Source organism: Mobula birostris, chromosome 8, assembly GCF_030028105.1.
Source record: "Mobula birostris isolate sMobBir1 chromosome 8, sMobBir1.hap1, whole genome shotgun sequence".
Classification (NCBI taxonomy): Eukaryota; Metazoa; Chordata; class Chondrichthyes; order Myliobatiformes; family Myliobatidae; genus Mobula; species Mobula birostris.
Window position 1 is genome coordinate 23,483,336 of NC_092377.1, and position 19,930 is coordinate 23,503,265.

A 19,930-nucleotide genomic window follows, 5' to 3' on the forward strand; every position below is an offset into this window, starting at 1 on the left:
TTAAAAAAAAACACACTCAGACTTGTAAGCCTCACATTCAATCAAGCAAAGCACCTTGGGGTTTCATGGGTTCCATTTTGTCATAATACATTTTACAAAAGTCACAAATCCATAAAGACTTTTAGGGTTATAGATACATTTCCACGCTAAACAAGCATGGCCCAAAATAAATATATAAAACAAGCCATTAAATATTGTATGATCTTGCCACATGCAAACATAGTCTGCTGTAGCACAATATTCAATCCTACTTGTAGCTGAAAATGAAGGCACTTCAGTAGCAATGTCCTCCAACAATTATATTCATCTTTGCCCTCTCAATTCACTACCTGCTCATTTCCTCCTAACTTCCTATGACAGGGATGAGAATCTGAAGTGGGGTTAAGGATCAGTATACACAGGCTTAGTTCACTGGGGACACCTTGACATTTCTAAAATATCATATCAGAAAATGAGATTAAGTGTCCCTGCTCATTTCTATTGTACGACCTAGGGAAAGGAACAGATAAGCAAAAGTAGGATTAGTGAATAGAGTTCTCAGCAATCCATGAATGAGTAGAGTATAATGGTGGTGATGAGCAATACTCTGCTATGCCGTCACACTCCAGAATGGGTGTACTGCAAAGTCCTTTGGGTTTCACCTTTACTGGTGCAAAGGAGAGCACATTTTTCAGAGAATGAGAACACTGGATGAAACAGTTGCGACTTTGCCTCAGGAAACTGACAGCTGGCATCATGCCTCTCATTGCTTTGTAAATATTAATTTCATCAACTCTCCACTATGTTTCATGATTCAATCACCCCTGCTTCAATCCTGCCACATGTATATGTTATGGAATGAAATTGGTGTGACTTAAAGAGGAGATGACAATCTACACTTTGGATCAGCGTACGACAAAAGTCTAGCCAAAAGTGTCAACCTTCAGATGGGCAGATTATCTTTAAAGATGGCATGAAGCGAAGTTGTTCGGAATAGCTGGGAGAACCAAGAGAAAGATAAAGAAACTCAATACCATATTGAATAAGATAAAAAATATTCAATGCCATGATCCTCAAAGTAAATAAACATTGTGGCACTGAGGTACTGGTCGGAGATCTGTATCTGAGAAGTAAAATATGTTAAAACGAACCTGTGGATTGTTGTGCTGGAGTTTACCTGGGCCGTGAGATGGACACTTGCCGTTGCAGTCGTGCATGAACAGAGGGTAGGCTGGTTTAAAAGAGCAAGACAGCACTTCTACCAGCATGCCAGTGTTCAAGCCACAGCCATTCGAATTTGGGCTTTGAAATGGACAGACCCGACTCCTATCAGAGGTGGACATCAGAAACCCAAGCAGTTCACATTAGCTACAACAATATAAACTTAAAGCAATACAATATTACCCTCCACCCTTCCCTTCCCTCTCCCACCAGGTAGAAGATACAAACACTTGAGAGCAAGTACCACCAGGCTCACGATAAATTGGTCAAATTTACTCGTGCTTTTGAGTGTTTAGCTGAAAACAACCATGGATATCATAACTGGTGTTTACCAAGTGTGAAATGAAATGATCAGTTTGCAAGATACAATGGTAATGCGCAATGCAATACATTATTCTGGGTGCGCCATTGTGGAGAGGACATTAAATCCATATACTGCAAATTGGTCAGAATAATTCCAATGATGAGAAATTACAAAAATAAAAAGCTTGTAAGATTTGGACTAGTTAATGAGAAAATTCAGGTGTTTTAAGAGGTTTTGAAACAAAACTAAGGAAAGGAGAAGAAAGTAAGGACTATTTACATTGGTTGTCTGGAAAATGCATGTAAATTTAACACAACATTCTGATTGCCAAGATTTTATACATCTTTGTGGCAAAATACAAAAGCCTTTCATATCATAGCAATGTCCAAAGGATCTTTGAAATGTCACGAAAGAATGAAATACTTGAAAGTTAATTCAATTAAAACAGACCACAATGAATAGGTAACTCCTTCAAAATTCAGCTGATTTCCTACAAATGTCAGTGTCAGATAAATTGAGATATTATAAAAAGTTAAATTGCTGTTAGTCAGTTGATATTATTGCTGTTACCACTACCAATACCACCTGCTATAATCTGTATCCAGTCATTCAACAGTGTGTCATGCGAATTAACTTGCCTTTCAGTACTGTTGCTTAATCCAATCTAGCATCATAGCTCTCCACTCCACTAATTATACATGCATCTATTAAACCAATATTCTCAGAAGTACAACACAGACATGAGAGATTGCAGATGATTGCAGAATCTAGAGGAAGAAAGCGGATCTGCCGGACAAACTCTAGATTAAGAAGCATTGATGGGAGGAATTGTCGACATTTTGATGTGTCCTGATGTAGGGTTTCTCTCCCACCCCACAAACTCAGCAGTCTGAGTTCCAGAAGACTGTTTCTCAGAATTACATCTCAAAATTAAAAGGCTTTTTTTGAGTTGTGCAGCATAGACTCAGAGCTACAGCCCAGGCCACCAGTGCCGACCATCATGCCTCTCTCTGCTCAAGCCTCCTGCCTATATTAATTCCACGTGCCTCTCTGCCTTTCTCACTCAGGCACCTGTCTGGATGCCTCTGAAATGCTGTTTCTGCCTTCACCAACTCTTCCGGTAGCTCATTCCAGATATTAACTACTCTGCAGAAAAAAACCACTCAGATAATTTTTAAACCACTTTCTCACCTCAAACCTATCCCCTCTGGTTTTCCACACTCCTACCCTCAGTCTCTATTAACCTCATACACCTCGGTCGTGTCCCATTCAGCCTATTTGCTTCAGGGAAAACACATCTATCCTTGTTCCTCCAGGAGAAGGAACTCCAAACATTTCTTGAGAAAACAGTGCAAAATAAGCCCTTTAACTCTCACTACAATTGCCAACATCTGCCCACAGATGTGCAGAATTAAAAGAAAAGAGAAGAAAATGGAAAGAGAGGCAACAACCAAAGCCCGGTCTGCCACTGGAACTACCTGTCCTGAATGCGGAAGAACTTTCAAAGCCAAGATTGGACTCATAAGCCACTTGGGAGCCCATAAGTAGATCAACAGAACAAAGACCATCATCCTCGACCTCAAGGGATAGCCACCACGACGATGACAATTATTCATATTCAGACAAATGTTTTCCAACTATATTTTAGTACGTACAATAATAAACCAATTTATAAATCAAAAACATGCCAGCATGCAAGTTTGAGAAGAAGAATTAAACAAAACATCTTGAGGTTTAAAACTAGAGTGTTACTGGTCAGGTTCATTTGATTACACTAACTTGGCCTGGCTGCAAATACAAGCTTCACTGTCCCCTTCCTTTATGACTTCCTGAAAGATAACTGGGCAAAATCTGTGATGACAAAACTTAGGTTAAGAATGTACTCAAAAAATCAGTCACCAAAACCTGCTGTATGCAAAACTGTACTTAAACGTGAAAATCCCCAACTATCTGTCAAAGATTTTTTGTGTTTCACTGTTGCGTTTACTACTGTAACTGAGCCAAAGTAATCTAAAGAAATCAGTGAACTGATGAGAACTTCAACCATTTAATAATTAATACTGTCAATGATTCTGACTGTAAGACTATAAAACATAGGAGCAGAATTAGGCCATTCAGCCCATCAAATCTGCTCTGCCATTCCATCATGGCTGATCCCGGATCCCACTCAAACCCATACATCTGCCTTCTCAAAAGGCAATAAAACTCAGAAATGTTATTGAATGCAGTGCCCAAGGTTTTAAGTAGAACACATTTTTTGTTTACCTTGTATTAAGTGTTATTCTCTGTAGTTCAAAATTCTATGCACATAAAATTAGTGACAATTTATTTGCACTTTATTTTTAATTATATTAAATCTTCTAATTATTCCCATTTGAAAATTATAATCTTCTTTCCAGACTCTAAATCTACAATCTTAATTTTATGTTAAAATAAGCTCTTCACTCCTGGTGGAAACAATGTCCATGGAGATAAATAAACCTTTGCTTACTTTGAGGCAGAGAGCTGCTAACTGAAAGACACAAATAGGAAAACATTGCTGAAGAGACCCATTCCCTGAGGGACAGTCAGCGTTGCACCCGTTGTTCTATACAGTTCCAAAACTGACAGCAGGGTGACTACTCCCAGCAGCTACTGATGCACTTCCAGAAGCATTTGCTTCTGAAGTTCCCAGCATCTGAGACTCCATCACAGTTCATTAAAATGTACCAAAAGTATCCATCAAAAACATCTATGACAATGGAACTGCTTGTTCACTTTTTCAAGTGGACTGATATCTGCATCTGGTACAACAATGTTAACACTGGACTTTTTAAAACAAGGCATGACCACTGTTCCTAAAATTATCAACCAACTCTGGTTATTAAATGTCAAGGATTTTTATGGAGTCAAGGGGCACTCCACCAACAATACCAACAGTTGGACTTCGAGGAAAACAGTAGAACATTCTTTCATCCCGTTACAAAGTAACACAATGGTCACAGAATGCAGTCACCCAGGTTACAAAGTTATAGGTGGTGACATGTACGATCAGTACTTCACCCTGCATTATGCACAAAGCTTAGAGGCACAAGCTTTAAATTCCAGCTTACAGATCGCAATTTTTGCAATATTTCCTCCCTGCATTCCTGGGAAATAGAATCAGCTCTTATTTTAGATCCCACGATATGTCCAAAAGCTGCAGCTATGATTATATGTGTCAGCTGCACTTAATATAGAGCAGATAACTTTTGTTTTGAGGGACAGTATGGATTCATTTCTCCAACCTCCACTCACCCACAAATTAGATATTATCCAACCTCCACTCACCCACAAATTAGATATTAAAAGTAGAAGAGGAGACAGCAGATAGTGCTGGAGCTAAAAGCAATTACTGAAGATGACTGGGATGGATGTTATGTTCATATTCTTCCACCTGTCGGGAGAACTGGGTAGGAGTTGCAGCAATACATCACGGGCATGTTTAACTGTCCAGGGGCAACGGTTTGGCCACATTGGCAAACTGTAATCCAAGTTACATTGAATACGCACACTTCCTGTAGACAGCGACAAGACCATATATGAATGGTTGGGCTATGGTCCCAGTGCAAATCAATGGGAGCAGGCAATTTAAATGGCTGGGCACGGACCAGATCGGCCAAAAGGCCTGTTTCTGAGCTGAGACGTTTCGATGACTCTATGACCATTGTGTAATTTCATTGTTGTTAGATTTTGCTGTAAGCAACAGATTGAGTCATTTGATGACTGGAAAATTGCAAATGTTACTCCGCTGTTCAAGAAGGGTGGGAGGCAGTAGCAAGGAAACTATAGACCTGTTAGCCTGACATCAGTGGTTGGGAAGTTGTTGGAATTAATGGTTAGGGATGAGATTATGGAATACCTGGAGGCACATGACAAGATAGGCCAAAGCCAGCATGGTTTCCTGAAAGGAAAATCCTGCCTGACTAACCTAAAGCAATTTTTTTCCCGAGGAAATTACAAGCAGGGTAGACAAAGGAGATGCAGTAGATATGGTGCACTTGGATTTTCAGAAGGTCTTTGACAAGGTGCCACACACGAGGCTGCTTAGCAAGCTAAGAGCCCACAGAATTACAGAGAAATTACTAGCATGGGTGGAGCATTGGCTGATCGGCAGAAAACAGAGATTGGAAATAAAGGGATCTTACTCTGGCTGGTTGCTGGTTACCAGTGGAGTTCTACAGGAGTCGGTGTTAGGACCGCTGCTTTTTACGATGTAAGTCAGTGATTTGGGCTACAGGATTAACGGATTTGTGGCTAAGTTTGCCAATGATACAGAGGTAGGTGGAGGAGCGGGTAGTGTTGAGGAAACAGAGAGCCTGCAGAGAGACTTAGATAATTTAAGGGAATGGGCAAAGAAGTGGCAAATGAAATACAATGTTGGAAAGTGTATGGTCATGCACTTTGCTGGAAGAAATAAACGGGCAGACTATTATTTAGATGAGGAGAGAATTCAAAATGCAGAGGTGCAAAGGGACTTGGGAGTCCTTGTGCAGGATCCCCTAAAGGTCAACCTCCAGGTTGACTCGGTGGTGAAGAAGGCAAATGCAATGTTGGCATTCATTTTTAGAGGCATAGAATGTAAGAGCAAGGATGTGATGTTGAGGCTCTATAAAGTATTCGTGAGACCACACTTGGAGTATTGTGTGCAGTTTTGGGCTCCTTATTTGAAGAAGGGTATACTGATATTGGAGAGGGTTCAGAGAAGATTCACAAGAATGATTCCAGGAATGAAAGAGTTACTGTATGAGGAACGTCTGGCAGCTCTTGGGCTGTATTCCCTAGAGTTCAGGAGAATGAGGGGGGGATCTCATAGAAACATTCCAAATGTTAAAAAGGCCTGAACAGATTAGATATGGCAAAGTTATTTCCCATGGTAGGGGAGTCTAGGACAAGAGGGCATGACTTCAGAATTGAAGGACGTTCATTTAGAACAGAGATGCGGAGAAATTACTTTAGTCAGAGGGTGGTAAATATGTGGAATTTGTTGCCACGAGCACCTATGGAAGCCAAGTCATTGGGTGCATTTAAGGCAGAGATAGATAGGTTCTTGATTAGCCAGGGCATAAAAGGATATGGGGTGAATACAGGAGAGTGGGGATGACTGGAAGAATTGGATCAGCCCATGATTGAATGGTGGAGCAGACTTAATGGGTTGAAAGCCTGCTTCTGCTCCTATATCTTATGGTCTTATGGTACAGTTTGCTTGGTTGGGCCCATCTGTGAGAGAGGCAGTGTGACTAAAATTGACCAGATCAAATCTTGGGTTGATGGGTTTGTCACTTGCATTAGAATGAGAAATGACCATTTGACATGTATAGAATTCCAACAAGCCATGATAGATGTGAAGTTGACCTTTCCCTGGCCAGGCTATCTAGAACCAGGAGTCAGTCCCACAAGTCAACCAAATAAGTGGCTTGCATGATCTGGTTTTTTTCTCCTGCACATTGGGGGTGTTTGACAGTCTTTTTTGTTAAATGGGTTCTATTGGGTTTCTGTGTTTTGGGGCTGCCTGTAAGGAGTCGAATCTCAGCGTTATATGTAGCGTACACACTTTGTTAATAAATGTACTTTGAACATTGAACATGGGAGTCAATTGCTGAGCATGTTAAAGGTAGAAAGTGACTGAAGTTTATTATTAAATAAATGGAGGGAAATGCATTCAGAAAGCTGCTGAAGTAATAGATCAGCCATTATCCTTTTTGAAGGCAAAGCAGGCTGGAGGCACTAAATGACCTTGTGATTCTATGTTCTGCTTTCTCAGCTCCCTCTGTTCTTGACGTTGAGTGTTTACTGAGTACATTAACGTAGCTTGCAGAGAGTGATTTGTCCTCCCAATTTATCGGCCATTGAGCTGTAAACTCCATTCTATTCCACTTCTAGATGATTCCAAAGAAATAAACTCCCATTTCCACCGAATCAGAAGGCATAAAACTACAGATGATAGAAATCTGAAATAGAAATAAAATGCAGCAAGGACTCAGTAGATGAGGAAACTTTTGTGGAGAGAGAAGGAGAATTAACAGTTCAGGCCAAGGACCCATCGAGGTATCAGGGAAGTTAGATATCGAACATGTTTTAAGTTGCAGGAAAGGGGAAGGGTAGCAGAGAGTAAAGCCAATGGCTGCACCTATGTGTGTGTTGCTCTGCCGGAAGTAGACGGCGGCAGCATGCAACACCACCAAAGCTGACGTCTTCAAGACGGTTCACAAAGTAACTACTTCCACTTCTTTTGTGTCTTGTTTTTATTTCAGATGTGGTCCTGCTACCATTGGAGCCTGTCATCCATGTTCTGCCAGTGTCTTCAGGCCAATTGGATGCTTTCTGTCTCTGAGAGGGCTCCACAAGGCTGAGGTAAGTGTACAGCAGGGAGGCCAGGAGACTGGGTGCAAGCCCATGATCGACTCCATTTCCAGCCGATCAAAGCGCTGAGGAAGATTGATATCATGGAGCCGATGCAGAAGACGAGCGAATGTTCAGCACCTTCTACTAGTCTTTCATTCAACCGTGTCTATGTGTGACAGTCTCCCTCTCCCTCGCTGTGCTCGAGGGAAAGTCCTTCTGTTCGAATGATATCTCTCTCTCTCTCTCCCTCCCTCTCGATGCTGTCCGAGGATAGCACCAGAGCAAGATTTAGTTGATGTGGTTTGTGGATTGTGGACTCTAATTCAGGTTTATGTTCTGTACTAGTTCTGGTTGCTTCCTTTTTGTTGCTACTTTTGGATAATATTTGAATCGGGGTGGCCTGCAAGATAATGAACACTGTGCTGAACTGAAATATGCCTTCTGATTTTGAGTTTTATATTCTGTGTTTCCCCTCTTTTTTGTTGCCATTTGTGCGATTTTTAAAAAACGCACGATGGAGGATGATGTTTTTCTTTGAACGGGTTAATTCCAAGGTTCTTTGTTTTGTGGCTGTCCGTGGAGAAGACAAATTTCAGGGTTGTATGCTGTCTAAATACTTTGATATTAAATATGCTTTGAATCTTTGAACATGAAGGCCAAGACAGCGTGAATGATACAAATTTTGGTTGCATCAGTCGAGGGAGAGTGCAACAGATAATTCATTGCAATTGATCTGTCTGGACAATCTGTTTAAAAAAAAAATAAATCAGATTAATGGGAAAAAGGAAAAACGCAATGTTTGATAACTAACTTTTCCTCATCCTGATGAAACCTCAAATTTTAACTATTTCTTTCAATAGATATTGCCATGCCTGTAGCGTATTTTCAGAAAATTTTCTTTTTATTTTCCACTCACACTGAATTTTCTAACATCCTTGGAATCACTGTTTCAACAATGCACGTATAATCTTAAATGCGTCACCAGATACACAGGGAAATATGATGGATAAATATTAAAGCATGAAGGGCCGTAAAAAGTAACAGATGCTTAATCTTGAAGTCAAATTGGATAATTATGTATGTAACATTTGTAGCCACAATAAATCTAAACTAATCTACTTAGATTTCCCTCTCTGTCTCGTCTATTTTATTTTCAGAAGTGGTCAAGACAGAGCATTCTATCTTTTAATATTTTTTAAGAATGATTGTGGTTTCTCAGAATATGGCTAATGTTCTCTCTCCTTCCACTGAACCCCAAACAACCCAAAAATAATAGCTAATAATATCGGTGCTTGGGGGCAAGGTTGAGGAGGTTCACAAGACTGATCTCTGAAATGGATGAGATTGGTCAGTTTATACAAATATAGTAATATTTGATATTACACAAACTATTGAAGGTTATGAGATTTCACCAGAGCTCCCAGTGAACTACTCATTTTTCAAAGCAAGTTTCAGTGCTTCAATAAATCTTTTTTTAAGTAAAAAGGTTTAAATATACATTGCACCTTTACAAAGCATGATTTTATTTTGTTTTATTGAGTGCCGCACCACCCAGCAATCCCCAGATTTAATCCTTGCCTAATCGCAGGATGATTTACAATGAGCAATTATCCTTATGCTTTCAGACTGTGGGGAGGAAACTGGAGCACCCGGACGAAACCAACACAGTCACAGGGAAAACATACAAACACCTTACAGGCAGAGCTGGGAACTGAACCCGCGTCACTGACACTGTAAAGCATCGGGCTAACCACTGATATACCAAATAACTGGTAACACAGATGGTGCAAAACGAAAACCTATTCTTTTGCAGGTAATTAAGAATGAGGCATTGGCTGCTCAGTGCACACCTGCCTGAAATAGCCGGTGCCTTGGACACAGTCAACAATGAATTTCTGATCCTCATGAATCATCAAAATGGTTCGCGCTCCTTGCACATCGGTGGCTGAGGTGTTGGAGCCCAAGCAATGGAAAACATTGAACTTGTATGTTGCACTGTCAAATGTAAATGTTATCACCAATTGTGTAAGTGGATCTTCCAAGAACACTCTGGTTGCAGGTGAGGTCTCAATTCATTGTCTCATCCAAAAGACACCTCGTAGAGTGGGAAAGCACGATGAGGTCAAGGGGATACGTTAACACTACAACTCACTGGAACAGACTCCGTAACTTTTTTTTCAGTTATAATACAGTAAATGGTGTTGCTTATAGAACACCCTAAAGGGGAAACAAGTTTATATAAGCAAATACAACTCCTCTACCTTTCTATGACACTCTCATGGAAATGAATCCAGTGTTCATTTAAGCTTTTAAGAAAAGCATTACTAATTTAAAGTTGTGTTTGAAGTTCTAGTCACCCAGCTATATTGGAAAGGTCATTAAGCTAGAAGGGGAGAGAAATAAATTACAAGGATGTCACCAGGATTGAACAGCTTCAGTTATAAGCAAGTTGAATAGGCTGATACTTTTGTTCCCTGGAGACAGGAGGCTCATGGGGCACCTCATAAAGATGAGGGCTTTGACAAGGAGAATGGAATTTGGGTCTTTCCACCCCCAGAGTAGGGAATTCTAAAACTAAGGGCATAGGTTGAAGGTGAGAGGGAAAGAATTTGACGACCTGAGTGGCTGCTTCTTCCATATGAGCTTATAGCACAAGCTGCCAGAGGAACCTATTGAGGTGTGTACATATACAACATGTATAAGAAATTGGCACAGGCACTGTGTATGGATATGAAAGGTCTGGAGGGACATGGGCTTAAAAACGGGCAAGTGGGACAACTTAGGCTGAAGGTTCTGACTCAGTTACAGATAACACTAACCTGCACAATACTGCTACACGTTTCAGATCATTTTCACAGAGCACACAGCCCAATTCTTCTAGAAAAAATCAAATCCTATAAATTTATACTTAATTTATCAATTGCATGCACATCTGCAACGTATACATGTTACCCTGAATCCAGTCTCTATCCTCCTGTGCATTAATTGTATTCTGCCAACTTGCTTCCAAATATGTACTTACTGTAATTCGGTTCTTTTCTATTATTGTGTATTGCAGCCACAAAGACAAGAAATTTCACAACATACACTGGTGATATTGAACCTGATTCTGATTCAGATGTAGCCATTTTTGCAGTTTGTCCAGAATGAACAAACGTTTGTTCTTGAGGTCCACTGATACTATACCATTAAATTCTCCGGACATTAAGCACGTAATCTGGATTTGTTGCTGTTGAGTGCTGTAGTGTCGACTCATGGCGACCTTACGGATAGTGTAGTTGTCCATAAGGTTTTCGTGGCAAGATACGGAAGTAGATTGCCAAGCTTTTCTTCTGCACAGGTACTTCTGCTACCCACGTTGGGACCCGGCTGGATTTGAACTCAGGACCATTCCTCTCGAAGTCCGGTGCTGATGCCACTACACCAACTACCCGAATTCACAGACTTATAAATGCTACTTCAAATACCACAGCCAAAACAATGCATGGAAATCCGGGCAAACAGAAATTACTTTCACTGGTTCTTCAGAATATGTAATGTTATATTACACTGCTCACACCCAAAGACATTTAATTTTGTGAGTGTTTATAATTTTAACTAAAATACAATGCATGAACTGTGCACATTCAGTTCTGTGGCAGACCAAAACTCTAATATTCTTCCGTTTAATTTTGTTACCACCAAAATACTTAGTGAATGCCCATTATTCATTACTAATGACTCATTAGTTCCCTTGCTCCACTCCAAACAACTGCTGCAAGGTCATTTGGCTCTACTGAGCAGTCCAGAGCCTGATAGGAACCTGAGATGGGCACAGATCGATGACGACATCAGTGATTTATGTTACTTCATAATTCCTTTCATTTTAGATCTCTGTGCATTGTTTCCAAAATAAGGTCCCTCTATAATTATCATTAAAGCTGGCTTTTTCTACCTCATTGAGGTGAATTACCCTTTTCTCCAGTCAGTGAGGTGAATTAGTGTTTCTCCCTTCACCAGATGGAACCTGTTCCATAAATTAAGTGTGAGGTAGAACCAGGCAGCAAGACTAATAATGAAGGGTTTGTATGGAGTTTAAGGAGAAACAGTTTCTATTGGTAGGAAGATTGGTAACATGTGGGGTGGGGGGGACTGACTTACGCCAAAGGAATTGAGATTGGGAAAAGATTGTGCAGGCGGCAAAATTTCGAGATAGACAATTCTTTTACTTTAAAGAACATGACTCAATGGTAACTTGCTAAAGAAAATGCACAGGAGTATGGAGAAAGTGTGTGAAATGTGACAACCTTTCAGAGAGCCGCCATGGGATACTTTTCACCAAAATCCCAACATGAAAGCAATTTGGGGAGGAAAAACTAGCTGTGCATGATATTGACATAATTCCACTTGGCATTCTGAAACAAAAGCACACAGTTACACACCTGAAGAAATTCTGTACCCAGATAATTAATTTTTCCACACAAATTGGTTCATCAAGAGGAAATGAATACAGAAAGATAGTACAGGCTTGCGTGAAAATAGGCTGGGGGGGACCGAGGCAAAAATTTTCTTTGTGGCTTTGATACAGTATTTGATTTCAGCAACTTCGGCGAAACTGATTTTCAGAAATGGAGTGAACGTGAATATGGTGCTGGAAGATGTAACTAAAGACAAAACTCTCTCCTTTAATAGATGCTGACCAAATGTTCCACTAGTTCATTTAAAAAGAGATAAAAATATCATTATGCTCCTTTAAAAATAGGCACTAATGATCCAATCTTTCAGTGATAAATAGCATAAGTAGAATCTTCTACAATTTTTTGGATCCATCCGCCACTCAAAACCAAGAGGTCCCAGATACGTGAAGTGATGTACTAATCTAAGATAATCTGCTACTATTTCTTCCAACCAATGCTTGCAAATATTTAAGTTCAGGAAGTGTAGATGACACCCCTTAGCTCTGGATCTGACCATTCCCTCCCATAATCTTCACAAGGCATTATCAGTCTTCCACAGTAACAAAGAAAATGCTAGAGGAACTCAGCAAGACAGGCAACATCTATGACGAAGGTCTCAATCGAATATGTCTTTTTCCTTTATAGATGTTACTTGACCCACTAATTTCAAAGTTCAAAGTACAATTATTATCAAAATATGTATAACATTATACCGCCTTGAGATTTGTCTCCTTACAGGCAGCCACAAAACAAACTCATTAAAGAAGAAGAGATCCTCCAGCATTTTTGGGTGTCGCTCAACATTTCCAGCATTTGCAGTCTCTTGTGTCTGCATTACTTCCTCTTTTTTTCTAAACTGTTGTATTTTTTCCCGGGTCCTTTCATGGACGGAAATCCAGCCAAAGTAGAATTTATAAATTTGGGGATGAGGGTTGAGGAAATATATCTGTAACCCTGATGTCTTTGTGAATTTATAACTTCTGTAACATGTGATGTGACAAAATGGAACCCGTGTGATTCCAGAGTGCATTGCTGATTTGTTGATGTGTTTGGATGGGAAGCTTGCAAGGAGGTGTGTTTTGTGCAGGAACTGTTTTGACAGCAGAGAAAAGCAGGACACAGCTGGCGAAGGGGAAGGGGAGAAAGAAGCTTCAGAGACAAATGGGCTCATTCAAGATGAATGCAGATAAGAAAGGAATACAATTCAGGGATGGAATGACCTCAAAGACATGAAGTTGATGAATGACTGGACTTTAAACACATTACTATCCTCTCATATCCCTTTTGCCAATCAACTGTCCAGCTCTTGGCTCCATCCCCCCCCTTTCTGTCTTCTCCTATCATTTTGGATCTCTCCCTCCCACTTTCAAATCTCTTACTAGCTCTTCTTTCAGTTAGACCTGACAAAGGGTCTCGGCCCAAAATGTCGATTGTACCTCTTCCTAGAGCCTGCTGCGTTCACCAGCAACTTTGATGTCTGTTGCTTGAAATTCCAGCATCTGCAGATTTCCTCGTGTTTGCGACTATAAAAGTGGTCTGTTTTGAGCTGCAAGATAGAAGCTACCTACTGACAGTTTAACAAATGGAAGTAGACTTTCTCTTACAAGTAATAAACATGCTTATAATTTGATCAGCTGAGTTTGTTGTACTCTGTGACTGTATATTTAGAAGACCTAGTTGAAAGGTACATGACAGAATTGTGGTAAGGGAAGAGGTATAGGTGGCTCTATTCAATCCTTTCCAAGATACTAAGGCACTACTAGTAGGCAAAGGTGACACTACTACTTGTCAGTCACTAATGTGAAAAGTGCAGCGGCTGACGTGGATCTGTATCAATGTGAGGGAACAACTGCTTCATTTAATTCTAGTTTAATACAATGGATTAGGAGAGATGATAATACAGAGGAACTCTAGTTATTATTAGCTGTCACATCTATTTTAAAAGAAGACATCATCAGCTGTTATAACTCTCAGCACATCTCATGTCCAGCAGAAAATAGGAGCAAGAGCAGGAATATTAATTCTTGTTCTTTACTTTGTACATACAATATAATTGAAATTTTCAGCAGACTGTCACATATTATGCAGACCACAATAAATAATTTTAATTTGGTTTGCTTTGATTTTTGTTAACATTAAGTTGTACCTGAGAGACCCCCAAAATGGACTTGCACAGACAACCCTCTCGCATGTAACAACACAGCCAACACTGGTTTGAAGAGCACACGCACACTAGCATAATATAGAAAACGTAAACGCCAAGATAAATCCATTTGTGATGTAGACTGGAGGATGTCAACTTGGTCATCGGGATTACTCTTGTTCTTCATGAGAATACGACGCCTGAATTTCCAACAGTGCAACGCTCGTACTGCACTTGACAGATTGTAACGTACCCTGCTGTTGTAATTTGAAGAAAAAAACTAATTTTCATGGCAATTACTCCTTGCGAGTACAAGCATGTCTAAAACAATAAACTTCAACATTTTTGAGATCAAGTCTTTTAAAGAGAGACTTGAAGCAGGGCTTCGGGCAAATACCCTGCCTCGATTTAATATAGAAGGGGTGCTGCAGATGCTGGAAATCTTGAGCAATGCACGTTCTGTATGCGCTGCTCTGGCTCTAATCGTTATTCAAAGTCAGCACTACAGACAATTCTCATTCCCTGTAAACAAAAAAAAAGAAAATACAAAAGCTCCCTAACCTTTCTCTGCTGTTGTTCCCAGGCAGGGTCCAAGAGGAGGTCTCTGTCCCAATCGTCCTCTTGCATCATGTAGTCCTCCAGTTCGTACTCATAGTTGTGATTGTACTGCACGGTCTCTGTCTGGGTCGTCGTGCGGCTTTCCACCTGGGTCACCCTGCGATCTTCCACATAGGTCGTGGAACGGTTTTCGACATGGGACATCATGATGCTTTGCCGCTACTGCCTGCACACGAGCACAAAAGGGAACCTTTCTGAATGTTCACCCGCAGGTGAGCTCTGCACTGCCGCTGCCCAGCTGTTGATTCACCGGCAGGCAGACACCCCGTCTGCACACCCTCACCCGACCCCCGGCTGGAGCAGGCGGCAGCCCGGAGCGCGCGCCCGCCGCGGCGCTCTAATAGGCACGGTCACGTGGGTCCACGAGCGTTCCCGGAACACGCGCGTTCCCGGGAACTGGGAATGTTACGATGCGGAGAACACAGACAGGAGCCGTCCCTACCGTATCGGAAGGATAACAACACGTTCTCGTTTGATTCATTTGCGTCATTTCGGTTATCTCAGAGCGTTGCAATGTCTGCTGAAGTTGGCTCTGTTCCTCCACTCAGCTGTGCCTTTTTATTACAAGCATAGAGCAAAGGAGTAAACATCTGCAGAAATATATTGTGGCGAGGTTTAATGAGACTGTGAAACATTCGTACGGAAACAACAGTGACGCTTTATATTAATACTGCTCAGCCCAAAGATAAATTCTCTCAGCCCTGATGGCACTCTGATACCCTCTCTAACGCATGACCTCGCCCACCAAGAGGGACAAGGGCAACGGGTGCATGGCAGCACCACCAGCTGCAGGTTCCCCTCCGAGTCCCGCACCACCCTAATTTGGAAACATATTTACAGGGGCGATGCAGTCCCAGCCTGTATCAAAAGGACAACGCAGACTGAGAAGGTGCCTCAGCCGTTAACTGCTCCGGCGGTTAGGGATGGGCCATGGCTACTGGTCTCCGCACCGTGCAGACAGAATCAAATCAATTAAAAATAAACTCTCAGCTTTAATCAACAAAGTGAGCTTTGCTTCAGTGGTCCTGATGAAAGGTCTCAGCACAAAACATCGTCTCTATGTACATAGAGTCATATGGAAGTGCAGCACAGAAACAGGCCCTTTGGCCCATCTAGTCCATGGCAAAACCACTTAAATAACCTACTTCCATCGACCTGCACCGGGACCATAGCCCTCCATATCCCTATTATTCATACACCTATCCAAACTTACCTTAAACTTTGAAATCAAGCTCCCATGGACCACTTGTGCTGGCAGCTCATTCCACATTCTCATGACCTTCCGAGTGAAGAGTGACTTTTTACTTTTCACCCTTAACCCATGACCTCTGGTTGTTGTCCCGCAGAACCTCAGGTGAAAAAAAGCCTGCTTGCATTTACCCTATCTCTACCCCTCATAATTTTGTATACCTCTATCAAATCTCCTCTCAATCTTCTACATTCTAAAGAATACAGTCCTAACCTATTCATTTTTTCCTTATAATTTAGGTCCTCCAGACCTGGCAACATCCTCATAAATTTTCTCTGGTCTCTTTCAACCTTATGTATATCTTTCCTGTAGGCAAGTGGCCAAAACTGCACACAATACTCCAAATTAGGCCTCACCAATGTCTTAAACAACATCAACATAACATCCCATCTTCTGTACTGAATACATTGATTTATCAAGGCCAATGTACCAAAAGCTTTCTTTTCGACCCTATCAACCTGTGACGACATTTTCAACGAATTATGTACCTGTAATCCCAGATCCCGTTGTTCTACCTGACTCCTCAGTGCCCTATTATTCACTGTGGAAGACCTTTCCTTGCTGGTCCTACCCATGTGCAAAACCTCGCACTTGTCTGCATTAGATTCCATCTGTCATTTTCAGCCCATTTTTCCAGCGGATGCAAATCTCCATGCAAGCCACGATAGCCTTCCTCACTGTCCACTGCGTCCCCATTCTTGGTGTCATCTGCAAATTTGCTGATCCAGTTAACCATATTATCATCCAGATCATTGATATGGATGACAATCTACAAAGGACCCAGTCTGGATCTCTGCGGCACTCCACTGGTCACCAGTCAGAGAGTGGTGACCACAGGCTTTTGAACAAGATGGGATTATCTTAATGGACTTCATTCACTTCCACAATCTTCATGACCACTCTCTGGTTTCTCCCACAAAGCCATTGTCTAATCCAATTTACGACCTCATCTTGAACGCTGAGCGACTTGACCAGCCTTCCGCGTGGGACCTCGCCAAATGCCTTACGAAATTCCATGCAGACACCTTCCACTGTCTTGCCTTCATCCACGTATGCTGCCTGATCTGCTAAATTCCTGTAGCATTTTGTATGTGTTACTTTCCTAGTTGTAAGAAGATGGCTGAATGTGTGGGATGTGGATTCAAGTTCCAACCCACTGACGTGAGAGTACGGGTTTAACTGACACCGAGCGCAATGGACGTCCTGCTGTGTTGGGACCCAGCTTGGTTACTCTGCCTGTCTGTCTGGTATACCGTAATATGCAATTTATTGAAAATTCGCAGTGTATGGGGTGTCGAAGGAGGGGAAGCACGTCTGATGAAGGGCCTTGTCATGTCCATTCTGGGGCAGTTCACTTACCATTCGACCCCATCAGACACTCCGCTCTCATCCGTGACTGCAAGTAGACGTTTGCATTCGACAGCGGCCATACCCCGGTAATCACATCGACAGGTGGGCTAAACCAGGCGGGGGTAGCTGGCTGCCTAATAGCCCGGTGTGTTAGGGACATGCCTGTCCCAGAATGTGAAGTCGGCCCCGGCGGGCTGCGGGGATGAAATCTCCAGTGAGATCCTACAGCTGTGAAGGCGGTACTGCAACGCTCCAGGGAGAACGAAGGGCATGACAAGCCACAGACAATGTTATGGTCATTCACTGCAAACAAGGAAGACTCCAGTTTGTGACGCTTGTTCGTCCCACTGGACCCAAACTTCTGATGTCGAGACAGTGGAACTGCCTCAGTGCAAAGGCTTTTTCACTTTAAAGAAAAACTCTCCTGCACAGGTTTCATGTCATCGTCAGACACAACGGACAGCAGCCTTTGAAAATTAACTTAAATCCTTGTATAGAAGTATAATAGAGAAACAATGATGTTAGCCCAGTACAGCTTTATAGAAGAATTACCTCATCCTCGAAAATAAAAAGTAAATCTTTTATCAAAGCATGTGCAGTAATGTGTAAAGTCTTATCCACATAACAGTATATATAGCTAGGGTGCCAAAGACATTGACACAGTACTTTTTTAAAAATCAGTGTGGAGTGGAGGGTGAGTTTATAAATCTGGTGGAAGAAGAGGATGTTGGGAATGGTGAGGGTAGAGTGCAGCAGGAACGGTGTGGGTTGGGTGGCAGAGAAGGAGCACCAGGGTCGGGAGGTGGTGCAGGTGCAGACACACCCAGCCCTAAGTCATCAGGCAGGGACATTTGATTCCAAACAATTGGTTTATTGATCATTACAGAATGTCCCTCTGGTGCTTCCCCTCTCTTCTCTTTTTCCCAACCATCATTCCTCTCTCCCTGCCTCCAACCTTCTCTCAGACCACAGAGACCCGTATCAGAATCAGGTTTATCATCATTTTTTTTTGGCAGCAGCAGAACAGTACAATTCATAAAATTACTACAGTCTGTGAATAGGTCTTCAACCCCCTTGCTTTAGATACACACCTAAGACTTTAGCACTGTACTCTATATGTCACCATACATGACCCTGAGATTCATTTTCTTGCAGGCATTCGCAGTCGAACAAAGAAATACAATGGAATCGATGAAAAACCACACTCAAAGACTGACAAGTAAACGATGTGCAAAAGAAGACAAACTCTAAATACAAAGAAAAGCAAATAATAATAAATAAATGAATAATAATTTAAATCATGAATTGTGGAAAAGGAATTCATGATTCCTTTTATCCTGATATCCGATTTTGAACTGTTCATGAACCAATGAACACGACCTCATTATACTTTCTTTTCCCCTCTATTTTGTAATTTCATAATTTTATAGAATTGCTGTTGTAAAGTAACAAATGTCAAGTTATCTAATACAGTAAGAATAAATATCATTCCAATACTGGCAACCAGTTACTTAATTATTTGTTATCTGGGTACAGTACGAATAGGCCCTTCCAGCAGCCCTGCCCAGCAATCCTCTGATGTAATCTGAGCCTAATCATGGGACAATTTACAATGACAAATTAACCTACTAACCAGTAAATCTTATCAGCGTCAGAATCAGGTTTAATATCAGCTGCATATATGTTGTGAAATTCATAGCAGCAGTACAATGAAATACATGATAAATAAATATAGAGAAAAACCTGAATTACATTAAGTGTAAAATGGAAATATAAAAAAGGTTGTGAGGTAGTATCCAAGGGTTCAATGCCCATTTGGAAATTGGATAGCAGAGGGGAAGAAGCTGTTCCTGAATCATTCAGTGTGTGCCTTCAGGCTTCTGTACCTCCTTCCCAATGGTCACAATGAGGAGAGGGCATGTCCCAGGTGGTGGGCATCTTTAATGTTGGACGCCACCTTCCTAAGGCACCGCTCCGTGAAGATGTGCCAACAGGAGTGAGATATGCCAACTAGTGAAGTGGTGCCACAGCAACAACCTGGCACTCAACATCAGTAAGACGAAAGAGCTGATTGTGGACTTCAGGAAGGGCAAGACGAAGGAACACACACCAATCCTCATAGAGGGATCAGAAATGGAGAGAGTGAGCAGCTTCAAGTTCCTGGGTGTCAAGATCTCTGAGGATCTAACCTGGTCCCAACATATTGATGTAGTTATAAAGAAGGCTATATTTTATTAGGAGTTTGAAGAGATTTGGCATGTCAACAA

The 19,930-nt window shown here is 41.5% G+C and overlaps 1 protein-coding gene across 2 annotated transcripts in view; it reads right to left on the reverse strand.

Annotated features, from left to right (window-relative positions):
* Positions 1-15,390, reverse strand: part of LOC140201195 (alpha-actinin-2) — a 113,155-nt gene extending 97,765 nt beyond the window's left edge. Inside the window, exon 1 of one of the 2 annotated variants that reach the window (XM_072264906.1) lies at positions 15,008-15,390. In XM_072264906.1, coding sequence (XP_072121007.1) covers positions 15,008-15,211 — 204 coding nt within the window. In that variant the 5' untranslated portion in view covers positions 15,212-15,390. The remainder of the gene's footprint in view (positions 1-15,007) is intronic. The other variant, XM_072264904.1, reaches the window with a different exon arrangement.
* Positions 15,391-19,930: the final 4,540 nt, after the last annotated feature.